The sequence below is a fragment of the Dipodomys merriami genome, unplaced genomic scaffold, assembly GCF_024711535.1.
Source record: "Dipodomys merriami isolate MVZ:Mamm:240054 unplaced genomic scaffold, mDipMer1.0.p SCAF_19, whole genome shotgun sequence".
Lineage (NCBI taxonomy): Eukaryota > Metazoa > Chordata > Mammalia > Rodentia > Heteromyidae > Dipodomys > Dipodomys merriami.
This window is the reverse complement of record NW_027203270.1, coordinates 273,764-295,899: the sequence shown is the minus strand read 5'-3', so window position 1 is coordinate 295,899 and position 22,136 is coordinate 273,764. Positions and strand designations below refer to the sequence as shown.

The window sequence follows — 22,136 nt, the reverse complement described above, 5'->3', positions numbered from 1 at the left end:
ATAGACTGTGAAATATGTGGGAATATTGTCCCCAAGTAAATTCTAGTTGTTTTTGTTGGTTGGTTGGTTGGTTGGTGCCTGAGCTTTTCTGCTCAAGGCTAGTGTACTACCACAGGGAGCCACAGTGCCACTTCCAGTGTACTGATGGTTAATTGGAGATAAGAGTTCATGGACTCTCCTGCCTGGGCAGACTTCAAACTGCATTCCTCAGATCTCAGCCTCCTGAGTAGCTAGGAGGTCAGACATGAACCACCAAAGCCTGGCTTCAATCCTAGTTGTCTTTTTCTTTTAACCTACTTTTCTGCCAGACCATTGTCTCATTGCTGAACATATGATTGACATAGACTAAGTGTGTTATCATGAAATGATCCCTGGACTAGTGGTCACAAGCCCTGATTTAGATAAGAACTGGATCTTCATATTACAGTTCTGACTTCCCTTGCATTGTCATGTATAAACAAGGCCCTGGGTTTGCCAGTAATCCAAGAGTAGAAATTTCAGCACAAGTGACTTTCTCCTTTTTAAGTGTCTCCGAAGAAGTCTCACCCAGACTCTCAGTGATTGGGGTAGGTGATGACCATGCCTAAGACCATCTTTGCAACCATGAGAAGGAGGTACTAAGTTGTTCCCAGGGTTGGGATCCCCTGCTCAACCCAGAGCTAAGGACTAGGTTTATTTGAATCTCATTGGCTGACGGTCGAGAAAGTAAGGCTTTCTAAGGGGAAATTTGGATGCTGTTACTCAAGGAAAGGGATGGATCCTAAAACTGCAGATACGTTTATATTACACAATTCCAGCTTTCAAACTTTGTCTTCTACCCAGAATAGACAAGTAAATATGGAGTAACAGACAAATGGTCACATAAAAGTATATGCTTTATGCTGCCAAAAGGGCATGTACTGAAGATAGAAGAGAAGATGGGAGAGAAGATAGGAAGAATTCTGCAGAAAAAGAGAACACTAAGCCAAGATACGAATGACTGAGGAGTTATCAGGCGAATGGTTGAAGGAAAGGCTAGACACAGGTTCTTGTCTGAACAATGCCTGTAGAGCAAAGAATGTACCATATTTGAGGAATGATGTATTAAGGTGAGGACAGCCATGGGATAGAGGGTATCACAGGGCGGACATGCAGGAAGGAAAAGAGAAAAAATAGGAGCTGTGTCAGTTTGCTAGGGCTACCATAAGAAACTGAGTGGCTGCAGCAACCAAAGTTTACTGTCTCCTGGTTCTGGAAGCCAGAAGTTTGAAACCAAGGAATCAGTTGATATCTTCTGAAAGCAAAGGATATGTTCTAGGCTTCTCTTCTTGGCTTGTCCATGACTGTCTGACTGTCAGAACACCAGTCCTATTGGATGAAGGGCTCACTCTGATAACTTTATTTTGATTTGATCAATGCTGCAAAGGTCATCCTGACCTTCAGATGAGGGAATTGGTTTCACAGCTGAGAGGAGGGAAGTCCAGGGACTATGCACCTGTTATGGCTAGCATATGTGCTTCTGCTGTGAATCACATTGGCAAGGGTCATACAATATGGGATAGGGTGGCTAGGTGGTATATCATCTAGGAAACAGCATTTCTGTCCAGGACAAATGCTAACTCCAACAAGAAGCCATGAAAACAAGCATAGCCAAGATTTGTTCTAGGCACATGGTGGCTATAATAACCCTGAGTCTAAGCCACCTCTCCCATCTGTTTTTATGTACCCCCCCACACACACACATATATTCAGGAGCCAAGCCATTGCTTCTCTTTCTATTTTTAAGGAAATTTTGCCCCTTACCCCAAATCAGGTCATCTTTTGATCCAACCCAGTGTCCCCTGAAAGATCTCTTACAAATCTTCAATCTTAATCTTGTTCTCAACCCTCCTCAGTCTCTGAAATTCATACACAAATGGATCTACCCTCTTCAACATCCCTCATCACAAGAGGCATTTTGAGAAACAACCTATACTGATCCAGTTGATGGAGGACAACTTTCCTCCAGACAATGACAGGAGAGAGAATTTGCCAGGGGTCACTTGGGAGAATCCCTCACATGGTACAAATCTCCACCAACCAACACAGAATGAACTAGCATGGAAGAGCACAGAAGGCCCATCATGAGGACTCCTTTTCTAGTAGCTAACTGTACTCATCTACTAATGTCTACTTGGTAACTCGCCTAGGGCCAAATAAGCAAATCCCATGCAGAATTTCTCATCTAGTTCTTTAAATTGTAAAGGTGATGTATGTAAGTCAGCGAATCACTACATTTCTTTGTGAACAGTGTCACCTCTTCCCCAGTTTTTTCCCTCCCAATCCTCCTTCCCCCACAAGACATATAGTTCACTTTCAACATAGTGTCTAGTGAGTATCACTGCTGCATTTGTTCACGCTTTGTCCCCCTCTTTCTGTGTTCCCCCTTACTATCCCCAAGACAGGTAAACTAACACTCAAGACAAAAAGTAACAGACATCGAAAATAGTGACACAGGAGTTTTTAAAGCAAAATTTAAAAGATCCCTCTAGTTTTCATTTCTTGGAGTTCATGTCAATAAACATCATTTGTATAATATCACATGCACATAGCCATTGCAGCTCCTTACATTCTGAGAGTTAGAATCTTTTTCAGACAAAAAAGGTTTTGCCCAAGGGCTTGTAATAACTCGTGGAAGCTGGATTTGAACCCTAGCTTGAGTCTGGTCCCTATGGTAATTGCCCACCCCCTCCTTCTTCCTCTCACACAAAGGGAAATAAGAACATTTCTGGGCCAGAAACAAAGATGGCAGCGGAGGAGATGCTCCCAAGAAGAGCAAGGGGCACCTTGAGGATGGTTAATTGAAATGAAGGAGACATGGAAAACGGGGATGCACAAGGTAGTCATCATGTTGAGTGGCCCCGTCATGTTGCTGTCCACTGAACCAAAGATGCAAGCAGGATATGGTGCACAGATGTAGCTCTAGCCAAGCCCAAGACTTGCCAGTGAATAAGAGAAGCATGAAGGTGAGAAGAAGGAGGAAAGAAAGATGCTGTGCAACCCAATAGTCCCATAACATAAGCCCTTACTAAGCAGGCATCCTAGTGGTTCCTGATACATAATAGACACTCAAAAGTACAGGTCTTACCATTTATGCTTGCAATAAAAAATGTAACAAGGTCAGTTGTTGGTGGCTCAGTCTTGTATTCAGGAGACTGAGGTCTGAGGATCCTGGTTTGAAGCCTGCCAGGGGAAGAAAGCCCAGGAGACCCTTCTCTCCAATTCACTGCCCAAAGTCAGAGGTGGAGATATGGCTCAAGTGGAAGAGTGCCAGCTTTGAGTATAAAAGTTGAGTTTAAGCCAGCCCCAGGACTGGCATACTCATAAAAAATGTAGTAAGAACCATGGTAGTGTAAATATAGACTGATACTGAGATGTATGGTTGAAACAATAATATAGGTGGGGGCCTGGGGTAGGGAAGATTTCCTAAATAATGAATAAGTGACGGATAAGGAGTTACATGTTTCCATCCAAGGAATTCCAGTGTGTGAAGACAAAGACAGAAGGCATGTTGCAAAAAAATATGGAAAAATCTCGGTACAGTGGATCAGAGGATGCCCAATCATCCAAGGAGTCAGTGGGATGGATGGGATGGTACAATATGCAGATGGTGGGGGTGGGCACAGAGCTGGACAGACTCAGATATGCTTGAACTTGGTACCTGATGCCTTCACTCACTGTCTAGTGCTGTACCAGCTGAGCCACACCTCCAAGATTATCTCTTTAACCAGAACATACAGTGCTCTCCTAAAATTATTGTTCTGTCCTCAACATCTGTGTGTTGTTATATGAGGTCTGATAGTCATCCAACACAGGGATTCGTATGATTCTTGACCTTGTAGGTATTTTTATTCCTTGTCCCAGACACCCATTCTATATCCCCACAAAATTCCTTCAGTAAAGGGAAGGTGTCTAAGGTTATCAATCCAGTAGGCCGTGGACATTGATAGTGGGTATGGATATATTAGACCCAAGCAGATGGAGAGACAGACTTGAGACAGCTGTAGAGGGTCTGCTCAGCCATTTGTAGGGGATGTCTGAGCTCCCTAGCAATTCAATTGCTGGAACACTATTGATGGTGCCAATGAGTTGCCTATTTATTAAGAGGTCTTGGAACGTGTAAGGCACCTCAATTGAAGTTAACTTGCATGTGTATGTGTAATACAGAGAGAGACAAAGAGACACACAGAGATACAGAGAGACAGAAAAAAAGATTTGTGAAGTGATAAGAGAGAGAATGGGAGAAAGACTCATAGACATCTGTAACAAGGGTACAGAAACAGTGACGTATGTGAACTGATATCCAGACGTTGGATGGACACAAAGTCTTCTGAGCAGATGAGCAAGGTGTTTGCTTCTCTTTGCCACTCTCCAGCCACGGAGAGGGTACCATACCCCCACCAACCAGAGAAAACTCAGCCCCAACCTAGGGAAATTCCTAAGGAAAAGAAGCTAATGCTAACTCTCAAATGCCTACACGTATGTTTCTGTTATTCAGTAAATGAATTTCAGGACAGAGTCCAGCTACAGATTGTGTGTCCACCTGAGGCTGTGGACTGATACTTAACTGAACAGCCCTTTCTCAGTTCTGATGCTATGCATCTATGTTTTCCCTTGTGGAAAACATACCTTTTCCTACCATACCACATACCTTTTCCTTCTATTGTATGATCAAAATAAGGTTTTTGTTTGTTTGTTTGTTTGTTTTGCCATTCTTGGAGCTCAGGGTTCATGGCCTATTGAACTGATAACCTGCCCTTTACTGATGGAATTTTGTGGGGATATAGAATGGGTGTCTGGGACAAGGAGTAAAAATACCTACTGGTAAAGAATCATAGGAATCCCTTTGTTGGATGGTCATCATCTTGTGTTCAAGACTAATATTCACCACTTGAGCCACAGCTCCATTTTCAGCTTTTTTTTTTTTTTTTTTGGCAGTTAATTGGAATTGGAGATGAGAGTCTTACAGACTTTCCTATTGGGGCTGGCTTTAAACCCTGATCCTCAGATCTCAGCCTTCAGCAGCTCGGATTATAGGCATGAGCTACAAATGCCTAGCCATAATAGTTATCTTAATGTTGATTAACAGTTTTAATTTCTTTCTTATTCATAGATTTTTCCCTCCATGTTTCTCAACACTGATCCGATTTTTTTTTTTTTTTTGCTGATTTTTAACTTTAGAAGAAAGCTTAATTCATTTCTCTCTTTTTTTTGAGAATATTGAAAATATTTAGGTCTATGAATTTTTTTCTGAGTGCACTTTGGGGATAAAATTCATGAGATTTTATACAGTAATCATAAAGAAATATGTATCTTTAAATTTTTTATTAGCACAGCTCCTTAGTTGTACGTGTGGGGTTCCTTGTGATATAAAGATGCATGTAACCCATTTATCCTGATCAACTTCATCCTCTATCATTCTTCCTTATTCACTCCTCCTTCTTAAAACAATTTAACAGCTTTCATTGTCCTATTTTCATACATGCAAATGAACTATGTTAATCTTTCTCATTTGCCTTCTCTCCTCGTGCTGGTGACCCCTCAATACAAGCCTGTTTTGCTTAAAGAACTACATTTCTAAATATTCTCTAATTAGGCTCCATTTTCTCTTTTATGTACAAGATAACTTAGAAGAATAAATTATAATTTTCAAGGGGTTAAGCATCTGTTTCTTAATTTATAGATGAGTACTTAAAATATAATACACAAACCACAAAGTATACACATCCTAAATACAGAATTCACTGAAATTTTTTTTTCTGGTCCTGGGGCTTGAACTTGGGGCCTGGGTTTTGTTCCTGAGCCTCTTGGTACTCAAGGTTAATGCTCTACCACTGGAACCACAGCACCACTTCTGGTTTTCTGGTGGTTAATTGGAGATAAGAGGCTCATGGACTTTCCTGCCTGAGCTGACTTGGAACAGCTATTCTCAGACCTCAACCATCCTAAGTAGTTAGGATTAAAGGTGTGAGCCACTGGCTCCTGGCTCACTGAACTTTTATAAAATGAATATTCTGTGTAACCACCACTTAAATAAAGAAGTGGGACAGTTCTATTAGTAGAACCACAGAGGCCCTTAAGGCTTCTCTTAGCACTACCATTTCCTAATTCCCTAAAGTATACCATGTCCTGACTTCTATTACCACTAATGTGTTGTTTGTTTTTTAAGTTCATGTAAATAAGATCATATAGTGTGTATTCTTTTAGATCTAGCTCTTGTGCTCAGTCGTCGTTGTGAGATTCACTCATGTTTTCATTCATTGAAGCAGTGACTCATTCATCTTCCTTGCTGCACAGAATCTCATTGCATGAATACACCATCGTTCATTCTGTTCTTGATAGATATTTGACTTTTTTTCCCATTTGTTCTAGAATTAGAAATATCGTTGTCAACCTTGAATAACATGGCTGTGGCAAATATTTAACCATTTCTGCTGAATGTGTAAAATTGCTGGCATATGCATATTGTGCAGCCTAAGTAGACATTCTCTGTATAAGAATTCCAGTTTCTCTTTATTTTCATTAACACTTGCTTTAGTCAGCCTCTTTCCCTTTAATCCATTCTTAGGGTGGCATGGGTAATGATATTTTATTGGCATATATTGAATGACTAAAGGTGTTAAATAAGTTTGCATGTTTTTGTTAAGCATTTGGATAGTGTCTGTAAGAAAGTACCAATTCAAGCCTCCTAGCCATTTTTAAATTTTTTAATTTTTCTTTTATTTATCTATTGACTTGTAGGATTCTTTCTTCTGGAGTTGAGTTATTTGTCATCCAGGGATCCAAAATTCTTCATTGTTATGTAGTCCAGTCTTTTAATATTTCCTTTAAGGTTATGGTTTTTTATATCATGTTTAAAATATCATTTTTAATATTTTTATCAGTATATGTTTCTTTAAAAGGAGGTGGTTTCATCTGAACATTTCTTTTTTTTGGGGGGGGGGGGTCCAGTCGTGGGCCTGAACTCTGGGCCTGGGCACCGTCCCTCAGCTCTTTAGCTCAAGGCTAGCACTCTACCACTTGAGCCACAGCACCACTTCCAGCTTTTTTCTTTTTGCTTATGTGGTGCTGAGGAATCGAACCCAGGGCCTCATGCATGCAAGGCAAGTGCTCTACCACTGAGCCACCTTCCCAGCCCCTGAACATTTCTTTATGTGAATAAAATGACCAAACTCACCCACTCTAGCCCTCTCCCTCATCACCTTTCTCCTTCTTGCAATATTTCTTTTGGAAAAAGTAATTTTTGAATGGAATTATTTTTCAGGAAAAAAATGAATGATGAATAAATCTTCCCAGTCAGTATGTTCCTTTTGCTCCTGTTGGTGAATGTCAGGCATCGTAATGACTTTGTGAGCCAGGCTTTAGCTGCACTCTATTTCCTCCAGAGTTCTGTAAATGTTGCTCCAAATTTTATTCTTTTTTTAATTTAAATTTTATTGTAAAGGTGATGTACAGAGGGCTTACAGTTACATAAGTCAGGTAATGAGTACATTTCAATCAGTGTCACCCCTTCCCTCATTTTCTCCCAATTTTTCCTTTTCTGACTCTCCTCTCCCTCATATTGTATAGTTTATTTCCAATATAGTGACTAGTGACTGTCACTGCTAAATTGGTTCACCTTTGGTCCCACTGTTTCTGTGCTTCCCCTTCTTCTCTTCAAAATCAGATAAACATATACAAGACAAAGTGTACAGGAATAAAAAACAATGACAAAAGAGAATAAACAGAAAGGGAGGCTGCAAACAGTATAATAAAAATCATCTTGTTTCCACTTCTGCTCCAAATTTTATTGACATTGAGAACTACCAATGTGAAGCATGAGACAAAGCAGATTGTACTACAGAGACAAACTTCTCTCCTTCAAATAAAGATAGATAGACAGATGATACATAGATGCATACATAGATAGATAGATATAGATCTATGGGTCTGTGAACTTCTGAAGTTTAACTGACATACATATAGAGAATTTTCTTCTATCCCGGGTAATATTTTTTTAGCATTTGGGTGAATTACTGTCATCTTGACTCAGGCTTTCTTTATCCTAGTATTTTTACACTAATTTTTCTTGCTAATCTGTTTTAGATATTGTTATCCTTTTTTTTTAAATGTTCCAAAGAAAGATTCCAGATCTCTTCTCATTTTCTTCATGATTTCATTGCCATTATTTACTTTTTCCCTTTGCATTTTGAGAGTATTCTTCCAGATCATCTTCTTATGAACGAATTCCATTTTGGGCCAGGCCAAATCTGAGATTTCCTGCTTCTGTTGGATTTCATTACTTTGGAAGTCATGTGTTCTTATCCAAGAACTCTTTATTGTTTAATATGGCTCCTTTTCATGGCAACCAGCTTCTGTTATTTTAAAGCAATGTTCTCTGCATTGTTACCAAGAATACAAATTGGAATAGAAAAATGTATTTCCCTCACTTTCTGCATAACTAAAATCTCAGTCTATTATCCCAATTCTATGTAGGTAATAATTTGAGTAAAATTACAGGTATTTATATAATATATTATAAAATATGAAACACATTGCATGTCACATAACTGTAAGGTAGGTTTCATTAGGTAGCCAATGAAGAGAACAACACAGTGGTATTCAGGCAGGAAAAGAAGTTTATTTACCCAACTGCTGCCCCCGCCATGCATGGTAGAGAGGCATGGACCAAACATGAATACATTCCCAGACCAGGACTTATCTAGGCCAGGGACAGGAAGAGGTGTGGCCAGGTGGGGGAAAGGTGTGGCCACACTGGATCCAGTATATGACCTCAAGGCCTGGGACCCTCCTATGGTCAGATGGGGAGGCAGGATCGGAGGCAGCCCAGGATGTGACCTGGCAGAAGGGAGAAGTGATTGCTTCCAGGTGTGCCAGTTACCTGGGTAATATAGATACTGAGTGGAAACAGTCAAAAGGTAGGAAGGTGTCTGCACAGGGCCTGCATGGCCCAGGGCAGACCTTACAGTAAGCGCTCTACCACTTGAGCCACAGCGCCACTTCAGACCTTACGATAACAATAAAGTGTAGGCAGTTATGAATTTATATCTAATAAATCTGTTTATATATCCACACATATGTATATTAAAAAAAACATGGATAAGTCGATAGATAGATAGATAGATAGATAGATAGATAGATAGATAGATAGATAGATAGATAGATAGATAGATAGATAGATATTGTGTGTATGGTGTGTGTGTGTGTGTGTGTGTGTGTGTGTGTGTGTGTGTGTGTGTGTGCTGGTATTGGGGATTGAACTCAAGGTCTTATGCTCTTACTTGGTGTTTTTACTCTACTACTTGAGCTACACTCCCACTTCTAACATTTTACTGGTTAGTTGGAGATTACAGTCTTATGGACCTTTTTTGCTTGGGCTAGCTTGGAACCAGGCTCTTTAGATCTCAGCCTCCTGAGTAACTAGTGTTACAGGCATGAGCCACCCAATATTACAGGCTGAGATTTGACTACTAGTTAATTGTTAATTGACTCCTATTTAAAATTTAAATTAGCCATTTCTTTTTTGTCAAGGTGATGTATAGAGGGGTTATAGTTACATAAGTAAGGTAATAAGTACATTTCTTATCAAACTTGTTAGCCATTTCTTAACTGGCTCATAGATTTGTACTTTTTAGTAGAGTACAATGTTTGGATACATTAATACATTGTGTAGAAGCACAGGCTTTTGAACGTATGAAAAAAATGTAGATTTGAATGCCTATTCTGACACTCAACTACCTACTTATTGGCCTAGATTCTTTGACCTTTGACTTATTTGATGGATATAATAAAACCTCTATTCCTGATTTCCTTTAAAGATTAAGACAGTGCATATAAGGTGTTCTTGTTTATATGATTTATTACTATATTCATCACCATAATCATCTTTATTATCATCATCATTGTCATTATCTTCATTAAAATCATCTTGATCATCATCTTCAACATCTTCATTGTCTTCATCATCATGATCATATAGCATCTGTTTTGCTGAACCACTAAATCCTCTTTCTCTTTTTTCACTCTCACACAGAGAAATCTGGTTTGGTGGCTGGTTTAGAAATCATATAATAAGCTTTACCTCGCTAGTGTTCTCCTTGCTAAGAAATCAGCTACACCGGTATTTGCCAAGATTTCCAACAGACCTTTCTCTAATTACTATGTATAGCCCAGAATTGTTCTGCTCTATTGGAAGAGTTATTTCAAACTAATATTTGAGGAAGAAATGAGTCAAAGCCATTGTCCTGACTTACCAGTCTATCATCAGAAGGTGAATGTGAAATTCACTATTTACATAAAAGAATTTAACACACATAAATAGATAAAAAGATAGCTGGATATTTCTATACTTTGGGTATGAGGAAGCTTTGCTAAGCATTAAATCAAAGGTATAAATTGTAAAGAGTAGATAAATAAGTTTGACCACATTAAAACTGTACAATATCTAGGAGAAAAATTATCTACATTAGAGAAGTTAAAATTGCAAAGGCTAAACCAGGAAAAAAGCATGTGTCATCAGATACATTAGTATCACTCTAATTAATGTAACTAAAGAGCTTTTTAGTATCAAATGGCTGCATACATGATAAAGTAAATAATAGAATAAGACATACTGAGTAAGAAATACTAAAGCTACTCTTGTGGCAGTGGTTCATGCCTGTGATCCTTGTTGCTCAGGAGACTGAGACTTGAGGACTGTGGTCCAAAGCTAGCCTGGGCAGACAAATGTAAGAGACTATTTATTTATTTATTTATTTATTATTTGGTGCTTGTCCTGGGGCTTGAACTCAGGACCTGGACAGTGTCTCTGAGTATTTTTCCCCCTCCAGGCTAGTGCTTTGCCACTTGAACCACAATTTCATAGTCCCGCTTCCAACATACTTTGGTAGTTAGTTGGAGATAAAAGTCTCACAGACTTTCCGCCTGGACTTTTCTGCTTGGGCTGGTTTCCAACTAAAATCTTCAGATATCATCCTCCTGAGTAACTAGGATTACAGTTATGAGCCATCAGCACCCAGCCTGAGAACATGCTTAATGTTCTGAAAGAAGTGTAAATTAAAAGAGCATGATACTACATTTCATATATATGTATATATGGGTATATACATAATAATATATTTATATACAAATATGTATGATGCATGCACTTATCTCTAGAGATTGTTAAAAGTGGTGATACCCAGTATAGGAGTTGCAGAAAAATGGCACATACATTTTAAGTGAGCTTGCAACATATTTCCATCTTTTATATAGAGGATAATTTCATGATACAAGAAATTTGAAAACATGATAAACTTTGAAGCAGAAGCTTCTCTGATAGTTTTGGTCTTAGTCAAGGAAGTATATGGGTAAAATTTTAACCACTAACATACTGACTACAGAAATATTTAGAATAATGGACAACAAGAAAGAACATATTGACCTAACAAGACCTGGTCCTGTTTTTGAAACATATAGATTCACGTGTATAAATGGTAGATGGGCACTGGTGGCTCATGCCTATACTCCTAGCTACTCAGGAGACTGAGTTCTGAGGACGGCTGTTCAAAGTCTGCCAGGGCAGGAAAGGTCCTGAGACTCTTATCTCCATTTAACCACCAACAAACTGTAAGTGAAGCTGTGGCTTAAAGTGGAGGAGCACTAGGCTTGGGCAAAATACCTCAGGGACAGTGCCTGGGCTCTCACTTCAAGCCCCATTACATCTATCTATTTATCTATCATCTATCTATCTATCTATCTATCTATCTATCTATCTATCTATCTATCTATCTATCTGTCTGTCTGTCTGTCTGTCTGTCTGTCTGTCTGTCTGTCTGTCTGTCTGTCTGTCTGTCTGTCCATATATGTATATATGGTTTTCACTTTTTTGATCCATCTGAATATTCAGACTTTTCTTCACAATTACCAGAAGGTATTCACATTGTTAGATTTTTTTTGGGGGGGGTCTAGTCGTGGGGCCTGAACTCCGGGCCTGAGCACCGTCCCTCAGCTCTTCAGCTCAAGGCTAGCTCTCTACCACTTGAGCCACAGCGCCACTTCCAGCTTTTTTCTTTTTGCTTATGTGGTGCTGAGGAATTAAACCCAGGGCCTCATGCATGCAAGGCAAGCGCTCTACCACTGAGCCACCTTCCCAGCCCCTGTTGGATTTTTTTTAGCAACATTCTGTTAATAGTTTTTGTACCTAATCTGGTGATAATGGCTTGTTTCATGTTGCTTTTATCAGGTGTGAAAACATGATTAGGTCAATTATGTGAGTTGGTGTGCTTTCTGTTTCTGTGTTTCTGTGCTGAGGAATACTTTCAAGTATTTTGAATCCTGAAAGAACAGGATTCAAAACATCTGAATCTTGTTCCTCTGAGTTCTTCCCAACTCTGAGCATTGTTGTTCTCTGACAGGTTTTTCAGTTTATCTGATATTCTTGTCTATTCATGCTTCTTATTTTTCTAGAGCAATTTGTATTACTTAAAGAGTGTATTCTACAATCATTAAATAAGAGACTCTAAAGGTATTCTCTTGTTACCTTCCACAGCATCTTAGCATGTATTCATTTTCCCTATCTTAAAAAAATTACCAGATAGAAAATCTCTCAACTCCTCCTCTAATTTCTACAGTGGTGTGGATCAGGTGTGTTCCACAAATGTGCATCCTGCAGGGCAAAGGTTGAGATAAGCTATTACTTGTAATAAGATGAGAGAAAAGTACATAGAGTCTCTTAAAGATGCACATGTCACTGAGGTCTCATGACCAGACACAAGGTTATACTGTGGGGCAGATCTTCTCTGATGATGAAACTGTAAAAGTATAAATAAAGGTACAAACCCAAGAAAGGCTGACATACTGGAGTTAATGATGCAATTGGCTGTGTATGTAGTAGATGATAGCTTCTATCAGCCTGTTGAAAAGATGCTTTCGGATACCTGTGTTTATGAAGGTGACTGGAATTCTAGAAGAATACAATAATTTTATAGCTAAGAGTTCTTATATCAAATCCTCCATGTAGTAAATGAGACAACCATGACCTGGAGAGGTAAGATAATTACCTGATACCCTCTTTAGCTTTCTGTTTTTTATTAGGTCCTATAGTCCAAATTTTATTCTCTTTGCCTCACAGTGTTTAATAGCATCAATTAGTAGTACAAAGGGGTTTCATTCTCACATTTCTATATATGCATTTAATGTCGTTAGGTCACTTTCCCTCTTCCTCCTCCCTTCTCAAACTAATCTCAACAAGCTTCACTTTTCCATTTTTCACATGTACACATCAAGCATTTTGACCTCATTCTTTTATCTTCTATTTACTCTTCCCCTTCCCACTTATACTAACAACCCAGACAGGACGTGGTTTACATTCCTGTCATTCATTTCCCTTAGCATATGCTAATTGTTGAAAGAGATCTCACTGTGGTATATTACACACAAATACACACACACACACACACACACACACACACACACACACATACACACAAATTTAATCAGAATGACCACTTGATTATTCTCACTTGCTCCATTCCCACTACCCACTATTATTCAACAGGAGACTTTTACTTTACCATTCACAAATACAATGCATTTTGGTATTGTTCCTCCTCTAATACTCTCTTAATCATATTCTTCACAGCAGCCCCAGAACTTTCTGTTCTCATACACTTGGAATGTGGATAATTGTAGATGGCTTTTAAATTTTATTTAATCTAATCAAAAATTAAGTTCTGGTAACCACATTGTAGCTCCCGGCTCTGGTGTTTGACAGAGCAGCTGTTGTGATCCTTGCACTCAGAACACAAGCCAAAATGATCCTAATTCAGCAGCCCTGGCCAGGATGTCAGATTTCTAACTTATTTCAGATAAATAAAATTGAGGCAAAGTAAGCAGCACATATTCTGTTGACCAGGGTAAATCATGTGGCCAAACGTGAAGAAGATCAGTAGGTACAGGGAAGGGCCTATAGACCAAAACTGAGTGTATGAGAGAGAGAATTTCCTTCTCTGTCTTCTTGTCTTTCCTCTTCTCTCTTCTCTTTTGGTTTTGCATATCAAGTTATCTTTTTACTCTCATTTTCTAGGTGGCAGAAATTAAATTTGAGATATTTCTGCCTTATTTTACATCTTGGTCATTGCTACCTTCTGCTTATTCTACAGTTTTTTCATACTTTATGTATGGGTATTTTCATAGACCTCTGTGACACCACACATACATAGAGATCAAACCATAGCACGTGGTTGTGGTGCAGGGATGTCTGGGGCTGCCCAGGACTGTGATGATGGCACCACAGGTACTCCATGAAGCCAATTTTTCTACTCTTGAGTCTTGGAAGATAGATTTTTGCATGTTTTGCCATTCCTAGCTTTCATCCAAGAAGCAGAGGGCAGATTGTCCACTGCTCCCAAATCCATCATCTGCCTCTAGGCTGCCTGATCCATGACTGTGGAAAGGGAAGGACCACTTTCTCAGTGATGGCCAAGCAGCAGTCAACACAGACTCAATTCCATCACAATAACAAAGATTCACCAACCTCTGGGTTAATACAGTCAAGGTAACTTTGATCACTTCCAGTGGATGGTCATTGCTCTGCTCCACACCAGTCCCCAAGCTACTCATCACTGGTATTATGGTGGACTAAAAAAGACAGAATATCTTGTCCTATTCACCATCCAAAGATAATGACAGGGACTGGGGTTGATCTCAGAGGAAAGATGAGGTAAAATCCCCTGCCATGAGGAAAGAAAAATTTTAGGACAATTTACACATGTAACTCCTTTCTCTGCTCTCCCTTTCCTTCTTTCTTTCTGTCTCCTTCTCCTTTTTCCTCTCCTCTCTCTCCCCTCCTTAGTTCCTCCCATTTCCCTTTCATTCTGTTTCCCCATCACCATCTTCAACATCCCACAGCCAATGAGTTATTTCAACTAGTATCTAAAAATCTTTATGATCTAATTTAAAGCTCTAATTCCATATTGTGTACTGGAGTTGGACTTACTCAGGTTTACTTGGCCTTCTTCAGTTATATTCTACCACTTAAGCTATGCCTCCAGCCGTGTTTTTGCTGAACTGCTATCTTATGGGTCTTTGCTTCTTGAGTAATGAAGATTACAGGCATGAGTCACTGGTCCCCAACTCCTAATTCATATTCTTAATACTCAAACCTCTTCTGAATCTGCTTTGCAAATTCAAAAGAATGGCCTTGATATCTATTTTTATTTTTTTCTGCACTGTACTCCCTCTCCTGGAATAGGAAGTAGGAAATGCCTTATTTGCTGTTAAGTCATTAAATTGTGGCCAACAGCTACTCCATTGGATAATCCAGGTCTAAATATTATCAGATATAGTGTTCTTAAAGAGTCATAGGGTAAGCCGGGCGCCGGTGGCTCACGCCTGTAATCCTAGCTACTCAGGAGGCTGAGATCTGAGGATCGCGGTTCAAAGCCAGCCCGGGCAGGAGAGACTGTGAGACTCCTATCTCCAATAAACCACCAGAAAACCGGAAGTGGCGCTGTAGCTCAAGTGGTAGAGCGCTCGCCTTGAGCTAAAGAGCTGAGGGACAGCGTCCAGGCCCAGAGTTCAAGCCCCACGACCGACAAAAAAAAAAAAAAAAAAAAAAAAAAAAAAAAAAAAAAATAAAGAGTCATAGGGTACCCTACCATTATTTATGCCATAAAAGCATGCTGTAATATCTTAAAATCTATATTTAAAAAATAGTCTTAAAATCCAACATGAAAATACTTTGTTTTGTATAAACATTCTATTAACATCATAGGCATATACAGTTAGTAAAAAAGTAAATAATGTGTCCACTTGATAATTAGCTGGAGCTGTCTGACCTAATAAGCAGAGGCTAAATTCACAATTAATTAAAGATTTCATGTTCATTCAGCCAAGACATGCCTCAAACCATCTTTTGTTCAGCTGGCCAATAAAAACACTTACAGCCATATTTAGGACATCTTTCGACTATCATTGACATATGCAAAATATCCCGTTTTGAAAAAAAAGGTCTTTCAGCTTTCATAATAGAAATTCTGTTTTAGGATTAGGATTTCTTTGCTTATTATGCTAGTAACCACCAGAGCTTTGCTCACTGTAGATGGATATGACATAATGCGCCACATATTCATTTATATGCAATTTTATTTAACAAATACTTGACTTTCCATCTAACAAATGCCACCATTATTTCTCCAATAGAAATGAGGAAAATGAAGCTTAGCAAAGCTAAGTAATTACTCTGAAGTTATATATAGGGATGTGGAATTCTAATACAAGAACCTCTATCTGGTTGACCTAAAGCCCCTACTACGCAGCAATAGTGGTCTACTTGGTATTCAATGATAACATTTAACTGCAGTAGCTATCTTGAGAAAATCCTGAGCCCTCTGCAAGGAGGCCAATGAACTGCCATGTTCTTGCCTCTCCACCTTCTGGTAGTAGACAGGAGGTGGGAATAGCTAAGGGATGAGAATCTAAGCCATAGGTTGGGCTGTCAGGTTGGGCCAGTAGATCAGATGCCATTATGATTACACTCATTATTGCCTTTATCTACTGGACTTGTGAAAATTAAGGAAGACGTGTGTTTTTCCTTTTTCTTTTCTTTCTTTTTTTGTGTGGGGGCTTGAACTCAGGGACTGGGATCTGTCCCTTTGCTTTTTCACGCCAACACTTCAACCACAGCTCTACTTCTAGCTTTTGGGCGGTTAATTGGAGGTGAGTCTCATGGACTTTTCCTGTCTGAATGGCTTCAAACCATGACCCTCAGATCTCAGCCTCCGGAGTATCTAGGATTACAGGAGTGAGCCACGGGGGGCCTGGCTTTTAAGGATGATACTTCTGAGAAGCTTGCTATACTTGGTTCAAAAACTGCCATCATTCTCTGTGCCTGAAGCATAATCCTCGACCTCTCCAAGGGTTAGGTGACCTTGTACAATTTCATGAGTCACCGACCTGTTATCATAGTCCTTCCTTCTGACAACCCAGCCAGTGATGCCTAAGACTTACTGAAGATACAATAGGAGGCAGATAGATGCTCCTCACTCTCCTTATTCGTTGTTGTATTCCGGGTTTCACGGCATTTTTTTTTTTTGAAGAGCATTACATACATTTTTACAGTCACGGTAAAGTGTGAAAGTGGTGGTGGTGTAGCTGCCCTCTCCCACCTCTGCTCTCCATTTTCCTTGCAAACTTTGGACAGAGGAAAGGTGGGTACGGGTGGGGAAAACTACAAGTCCCAGCCTGCGCCGCGCCTCCGCACAGGCGCACAAAGACCTCCCGGCCAGTCAGCCGGCCAGCCAGCCTGCGGAGACTCCCGAGTCCGCGCGCGCCGGGCTGGGGCTTGGTGGGGGGGGAGGGCTGCGGGGCTGCAGCCGGGGCAGACCGGGCGGCCACCGAGGTCGGCCCCGGGGCGTCGCTATGAGGGCGCCGCTCCGCGCCTGAGCAGGATGCGGCGGGAGACGGCCCAGGAGGAGGAGGAGAAGTAGGCGGTGGTGCCCTCGGGAGGGAGCCGCGCGCGGGCCAGACGGCTCCCGGAGGCTCCGCAGTGCCGCCGCCGCCGCCCGGAGGCTCCGCGCGCGGGAGCCATGTAACCCTGCGGCGGGCTCCGGGCTGCTCCGTCCTCCTCCAGCTCCCGGACGAGCCAGGCAGCGGAGACCACCATGAAGAAGCAGTTCAACCGCATGCGCCAGCTGGCCAACCAGACGGTGGGCAGGTAGGTCAAGCCGCGGGGCCGTGCGCGCCCGCGGGGCTCGGCTGCGTCCGCGGGGCGCGCAGGTGATGGAGCCCGCCGGCCTCCAGCTCTCCCCGCGCGCTCGCCGGCCTCTTCCCCTCCCCACCCCCCCCCCCACCTCCCCGACGCGGTCCCGGGCGCCCCCAGGGCGGGGGCCTCCCTCTTCGGCTCGAACTTCAGACCCCCGGAGCCTCCCCCTCTCCCCTCGCTGCAGGCGGGTCCCGGTTGCCAAGCGCCCGGGTGTGACGCACCGTTCACCTGCGTCTCCGGCTGCCTCCCCCCCCCCCCCCTCCCCGGCACCTCGTCCTCCTCTCCTTTCCTCGGGACTTCCTTCTCCCCGCGGCTGCCCAGCTTCCTGGAAACAGGTGTTTTGCTCGGGTGGTGCTGGAAGCCGCCAGCAACCCCAGTCAGTCTCCGGAGATCCCTTCCCGGCCCCTGCGCCGATGTTCCAGGCTGCCTCGCTGTCCGAGAAGCGGGTGGGGATGAGGGGGAAAGGGGGGGGGGGGGAGTGTTGGGCCTGGTCGGCCTGCCCCTCCCGCCCTGTGTGCTTCTAGGGACTATGACTGAACGAGATTTGGGATCGCTTGTCCTGGCTGGGTTTCTTCACGCGTTTTTGGTGGTGGCCAGAGGATGGCGGGGAGAGCCTGGGAGGGGAGGGAAGGGACTTGGTGGTGGCATGGCGTTGCTGTGGGCATGGTCCTAAGACTGATTTCAGCGGAGGGAGGATGGGGGGGGGAGGAGAAGGGGGGAAGGGCTGCCCAAAGGGAGGTCCAGCTTCTTTAGGTGAGGAGATAAGCTCAGAATGGCAGCCAGGTAAGGTGAGGGGGGACAGAGGTCCCACAGTCCAGAAGAGCCCGGCCCTGGGAAGCTGCAAGGACCCTGTCTGTTCTCCTCTTGGTGAAAACGAGCTAGATCTGGGCCAGTGTCTTCAGGAGCGGCCCTGCGGGGTGCCAGCAGCAGCATCTATTAAGGTTACATAAGGAAGATTCTGGTGGGTCTCTTCCAAAACTAGAGATGCTGTGAACACAGGATTGTTAGGAAGATGGGATTTTTATTTTCTTTCCTTCAGGGAACTCTTTGGGCCCAGGGAAGGGTTTCCCATGTCTGTTGTGGTAAAGGAATTTAGGGGTGCAGTTCTAAAGCAATAGCAAAGCAAAGAACTCACCCAGCCTTGGGTGCGATTCAAGTGCCAGCTCTATACAATATCGAGGGCTCTCCACTAGGGTTCACCGAGAAACCAAATACCTTCCTTGGGTGGGAAGTGGAGCTTTTGCTGGCACTTGGTAGGGTTGGGGGTGGGGATTTCCCTAGGGAGAAGAGGACACCTAAACTCCCATTGGTCTAAACATACTGCCCTAGATACAGTGGGCATTTGAGGGCAGGGGATGGGGATGTGGTGGTTTCTTACCGTTCCAGCGACTCCAGATGGTTTCCAAGTTACGATGTCTAAAATTGACTTGGATTCTTTTTTTTTTTTTCCTTCCTAAACACATGTGCTTTAACATGAGGGGGGAATTTATGAATAGCAGAGTCAGATTAGCCCAGATTTTTGGCATGGTCTTGTCACAAATATAGCCTCACATGGATGGTCTTTGGTATGTTGGTGGCTGAGAAAATGTTCTCCTGGTATTCCTTGTTTAGTGAATGACTGTCAAGCCAACCAGTCTTTGGAAAACATCTTGATTTCTGCATCATCCTGAAGGTCGGCATCATTCACCACCTAAGACCAACCAAGGGGTCAGCAGAGGTGGTGGTCTGGGACTCTGGACATTGTTGCTTTCTGTCTGTCTTGGGATTTTCTGATTAGTGCTTGAATCTATATGTTTTGGAGGTATTTATGTTGTAGCCCTGAAATACAACTCTTGCATGTTTTCTTTAAGATTTTTTTTAAGGTGGTAAGATTTTTGAGTCATCGGCATAAGGCCTTATTTTTTCACCCTCATTCATGAAGGGAAAAAGGGTGAGTGAGGAGAAACTGGGTTTTGGAAAAATTGATCTGAGCAGAATTGAAGCCCCATTACTGTAGTGGGGTGCTGGAGTAGCAAGAAAGGAATAAGGAAATGTGGCCCTACCTATTGAAGTGCATTCTTAGAAGTATATGTTTCTGGTCACTGTTTGTTTGGACCCTGTTGGATATTGGCATGTTTATGAACTCTGTTTCTGTCAGATGGCACCCCAGGTAAAATGAAGACCAGCCTATATTTTTCCTGCTTTTTATTGTTCTTTTTTTTGTTGTTGGTTTGTAGTATTTGAGTTTGAACTCAGAGTCTCATGCTTGTTGAACAGGTGCTATGCCACTTAAGCCATGCCTCCAGTCCTTTATGCTTTCTTTTTTTCTGAATAGGTTCTTGCATTTATGCCCAAGCTGTCCTATTTACACTTCCTATGTAGCTGGTATCACAGGCATGTATTTAATGGTCGAGATGGGTTCTTGCAAGGTTTTGTTGTGTTTTTTTTTTTGCCAAGTCTGGCCTCAAATTGTGATCTGTGTCTCTGCTCCTTGAATTGCTAGGACACAGGTAGGAGCCACTGTCACCAGTGGAATTAATTAATTATTTTTTGCCAGTCCTAGAGCTTGAACTCTGGGTCTAGGTGCTGTCCCAGAGCTGCTTTTGCTCAAGAATAGTACTTTACCACTTAGGCCACAGCATTGTCACTCTCAGTTTTTTTTCTGAGTAGTTTATTGGAGCTAAAAGTCTCATGGACTTCTTTTCTGAGCTGGCTTTGAATCACCATCTTCAGATGTCAGTCTCTTGAATAGCTAGGATTACATGCATGAGCCACCAGCACCTGGCAAGTTGTTTTTTTTTTTTTTTTTAATGAAATCCAGAGTGAGCCTTTTAAGGCAAATATTAGTTTGTTACTCTATTGTGTGAAAGGTCCAATGGCATCTTGTTCCACTTAGCATTCTATCTTTCTTTTCTTTTCTTTCTTTTTCTTTTCTTTCTTTCTTTCTTTCTTTCTTTTTTTTTTTTTTTTTTGGTCAGTCATGGGGATTGAACTCTGGGCCTGGGTGCTGTTCCTGAGCTCTTCAGCTCAAGGCTAGCACTCTACAACTTGAGCCACAGAACCACTTCCGGTTTTCTGGTGGTTTTTATTAGAGATAAGAGTCTCACAGACTTTGCTGCCTGAGCTGGCTTTGAACCTCGATCCTCATATCTCAGCCTCCTGAGTTGCTAGGATTACAGGCATGAGCCACCAGCGCCCGGCTAGCATTCTGTCTTTCTAATTTCCTTATCAGATCCTATCTGATTTGGTTCATCTCTGACTCACCCATACTTATTTTCTGTTTCACTTTCTGCTCATCTTGGAGCCCTAGCCACCTGGCTTTCCTAGCCTCAAACACACCAAATTAATTCCCATCTCAGGGGTTTTGTTCTTGCTGTTTTCCAGTTTTCCCTGCTGGGCTGAAAATGGCTCTTTCTCATCACTCTGGTCTTAGCTCAAAGGCTTTCAAGAAGCCTTCACTTCCCATTCACTTTCTCTATGATCATTTTGTCTAGTACTCACCACTGTGTGAAACGTTCTTCTGTTTTTGTTTTGTATTTTCTTGCCTGTCTCCTCCAATAGAATATATTGATTGCCCTTGGATGCCAAGGACATAGAGCGCAGTGCCTTGTAGACAGCTGATACTCAATCAATATTTATTGCCAAGATTAAAACAGATTATTCTTGACCCATGAAGGCAAATGGAAGGAGTAACATTTTCTTTATCCTATGGGTCATGATCCTATGGGGCTTGTAGGTTCTTACATTAGTGCAAGTAGTGAGGACTGTGGGTATGGGGTTATGAAGCAGTTCTTAAGTATTATTTGGCAAGACACTTGATTCATCCCATTGTGTGTGTTGGAAATGGTGGCTGCTCTCAGAGAAACCGTGCAGGTAGGCTTGAGAGTTGCCCCTTCTCCCTGTCTCCTCATAGCTCTCTTCTGTAAGTGGCAGGGTCTGGGGCTTATTTTGATTTTAAAATGGGTTGGAATTGGGTCATTCCACCTGAACAATGTAGATATTGTCCTACTTAAATGTACTTTGCCAGGTTACTAGTGTTTCCCTTGAAGTGCTCCTATCCAAGGAGTAGGGAAGACTTCAGCTGCTAGGGAAGACTTCAGCTGCTATGAAAAGAGTGATGAAAACCTTTGCAATGAATTGGGGAAAGACCTACTTCTTCAATCTTCAGTACTCCCTTCTGCGTTAGTCTTTCCTCTGTCTCTCCACTCTAGCCTTTGGGAGTCACTCCCTGGCTACCATGTGCCCAGTGGGTCTTGAGCTTCTAGTTCTGCACATTAATTTGTTTATCTTCAAGATGGGAATGATTCATCCCCATATGCATGAGGGGGATGAATTCATTGTGATTACAGTAATCAGATTGCCTTTGGCAAGTGCCTAGCATAGTGCCTAGCTTAAC

The 22,136-nt window shown here is 41.9% G+C and overlaps 1 protein-coding gene across 4 annotated transcripts in view; it reads left to right on the top strand.

Moving 5' to 3' along the window:
• The first annotated feature begins 17,377 nt into the window (after positions 1-17,377).
• Arhgap44 (Rho GTPase activating protein 44) overlaps positions 17,378-22,136 on the top strand; it is a 155,576-nt gene continuing 150,817 nt past the window's right edge. For all 4 annotated transcript variants that reach the window (XM_070026931.1, XM_070026928.1, XM_070026927.1 and 1 more), the window contains exon 1: positions 17,378-17,713. In XM_070026931.1, coding sequence (XP_069883032.1) covers positions 17,661-17,713 — 53 coding nt within the window. In that variant the 5' untranslated portion in view covers positions 17,378-17,660. The remainder of the gene's footprint in view (positions 17,714-22,136) is intronic.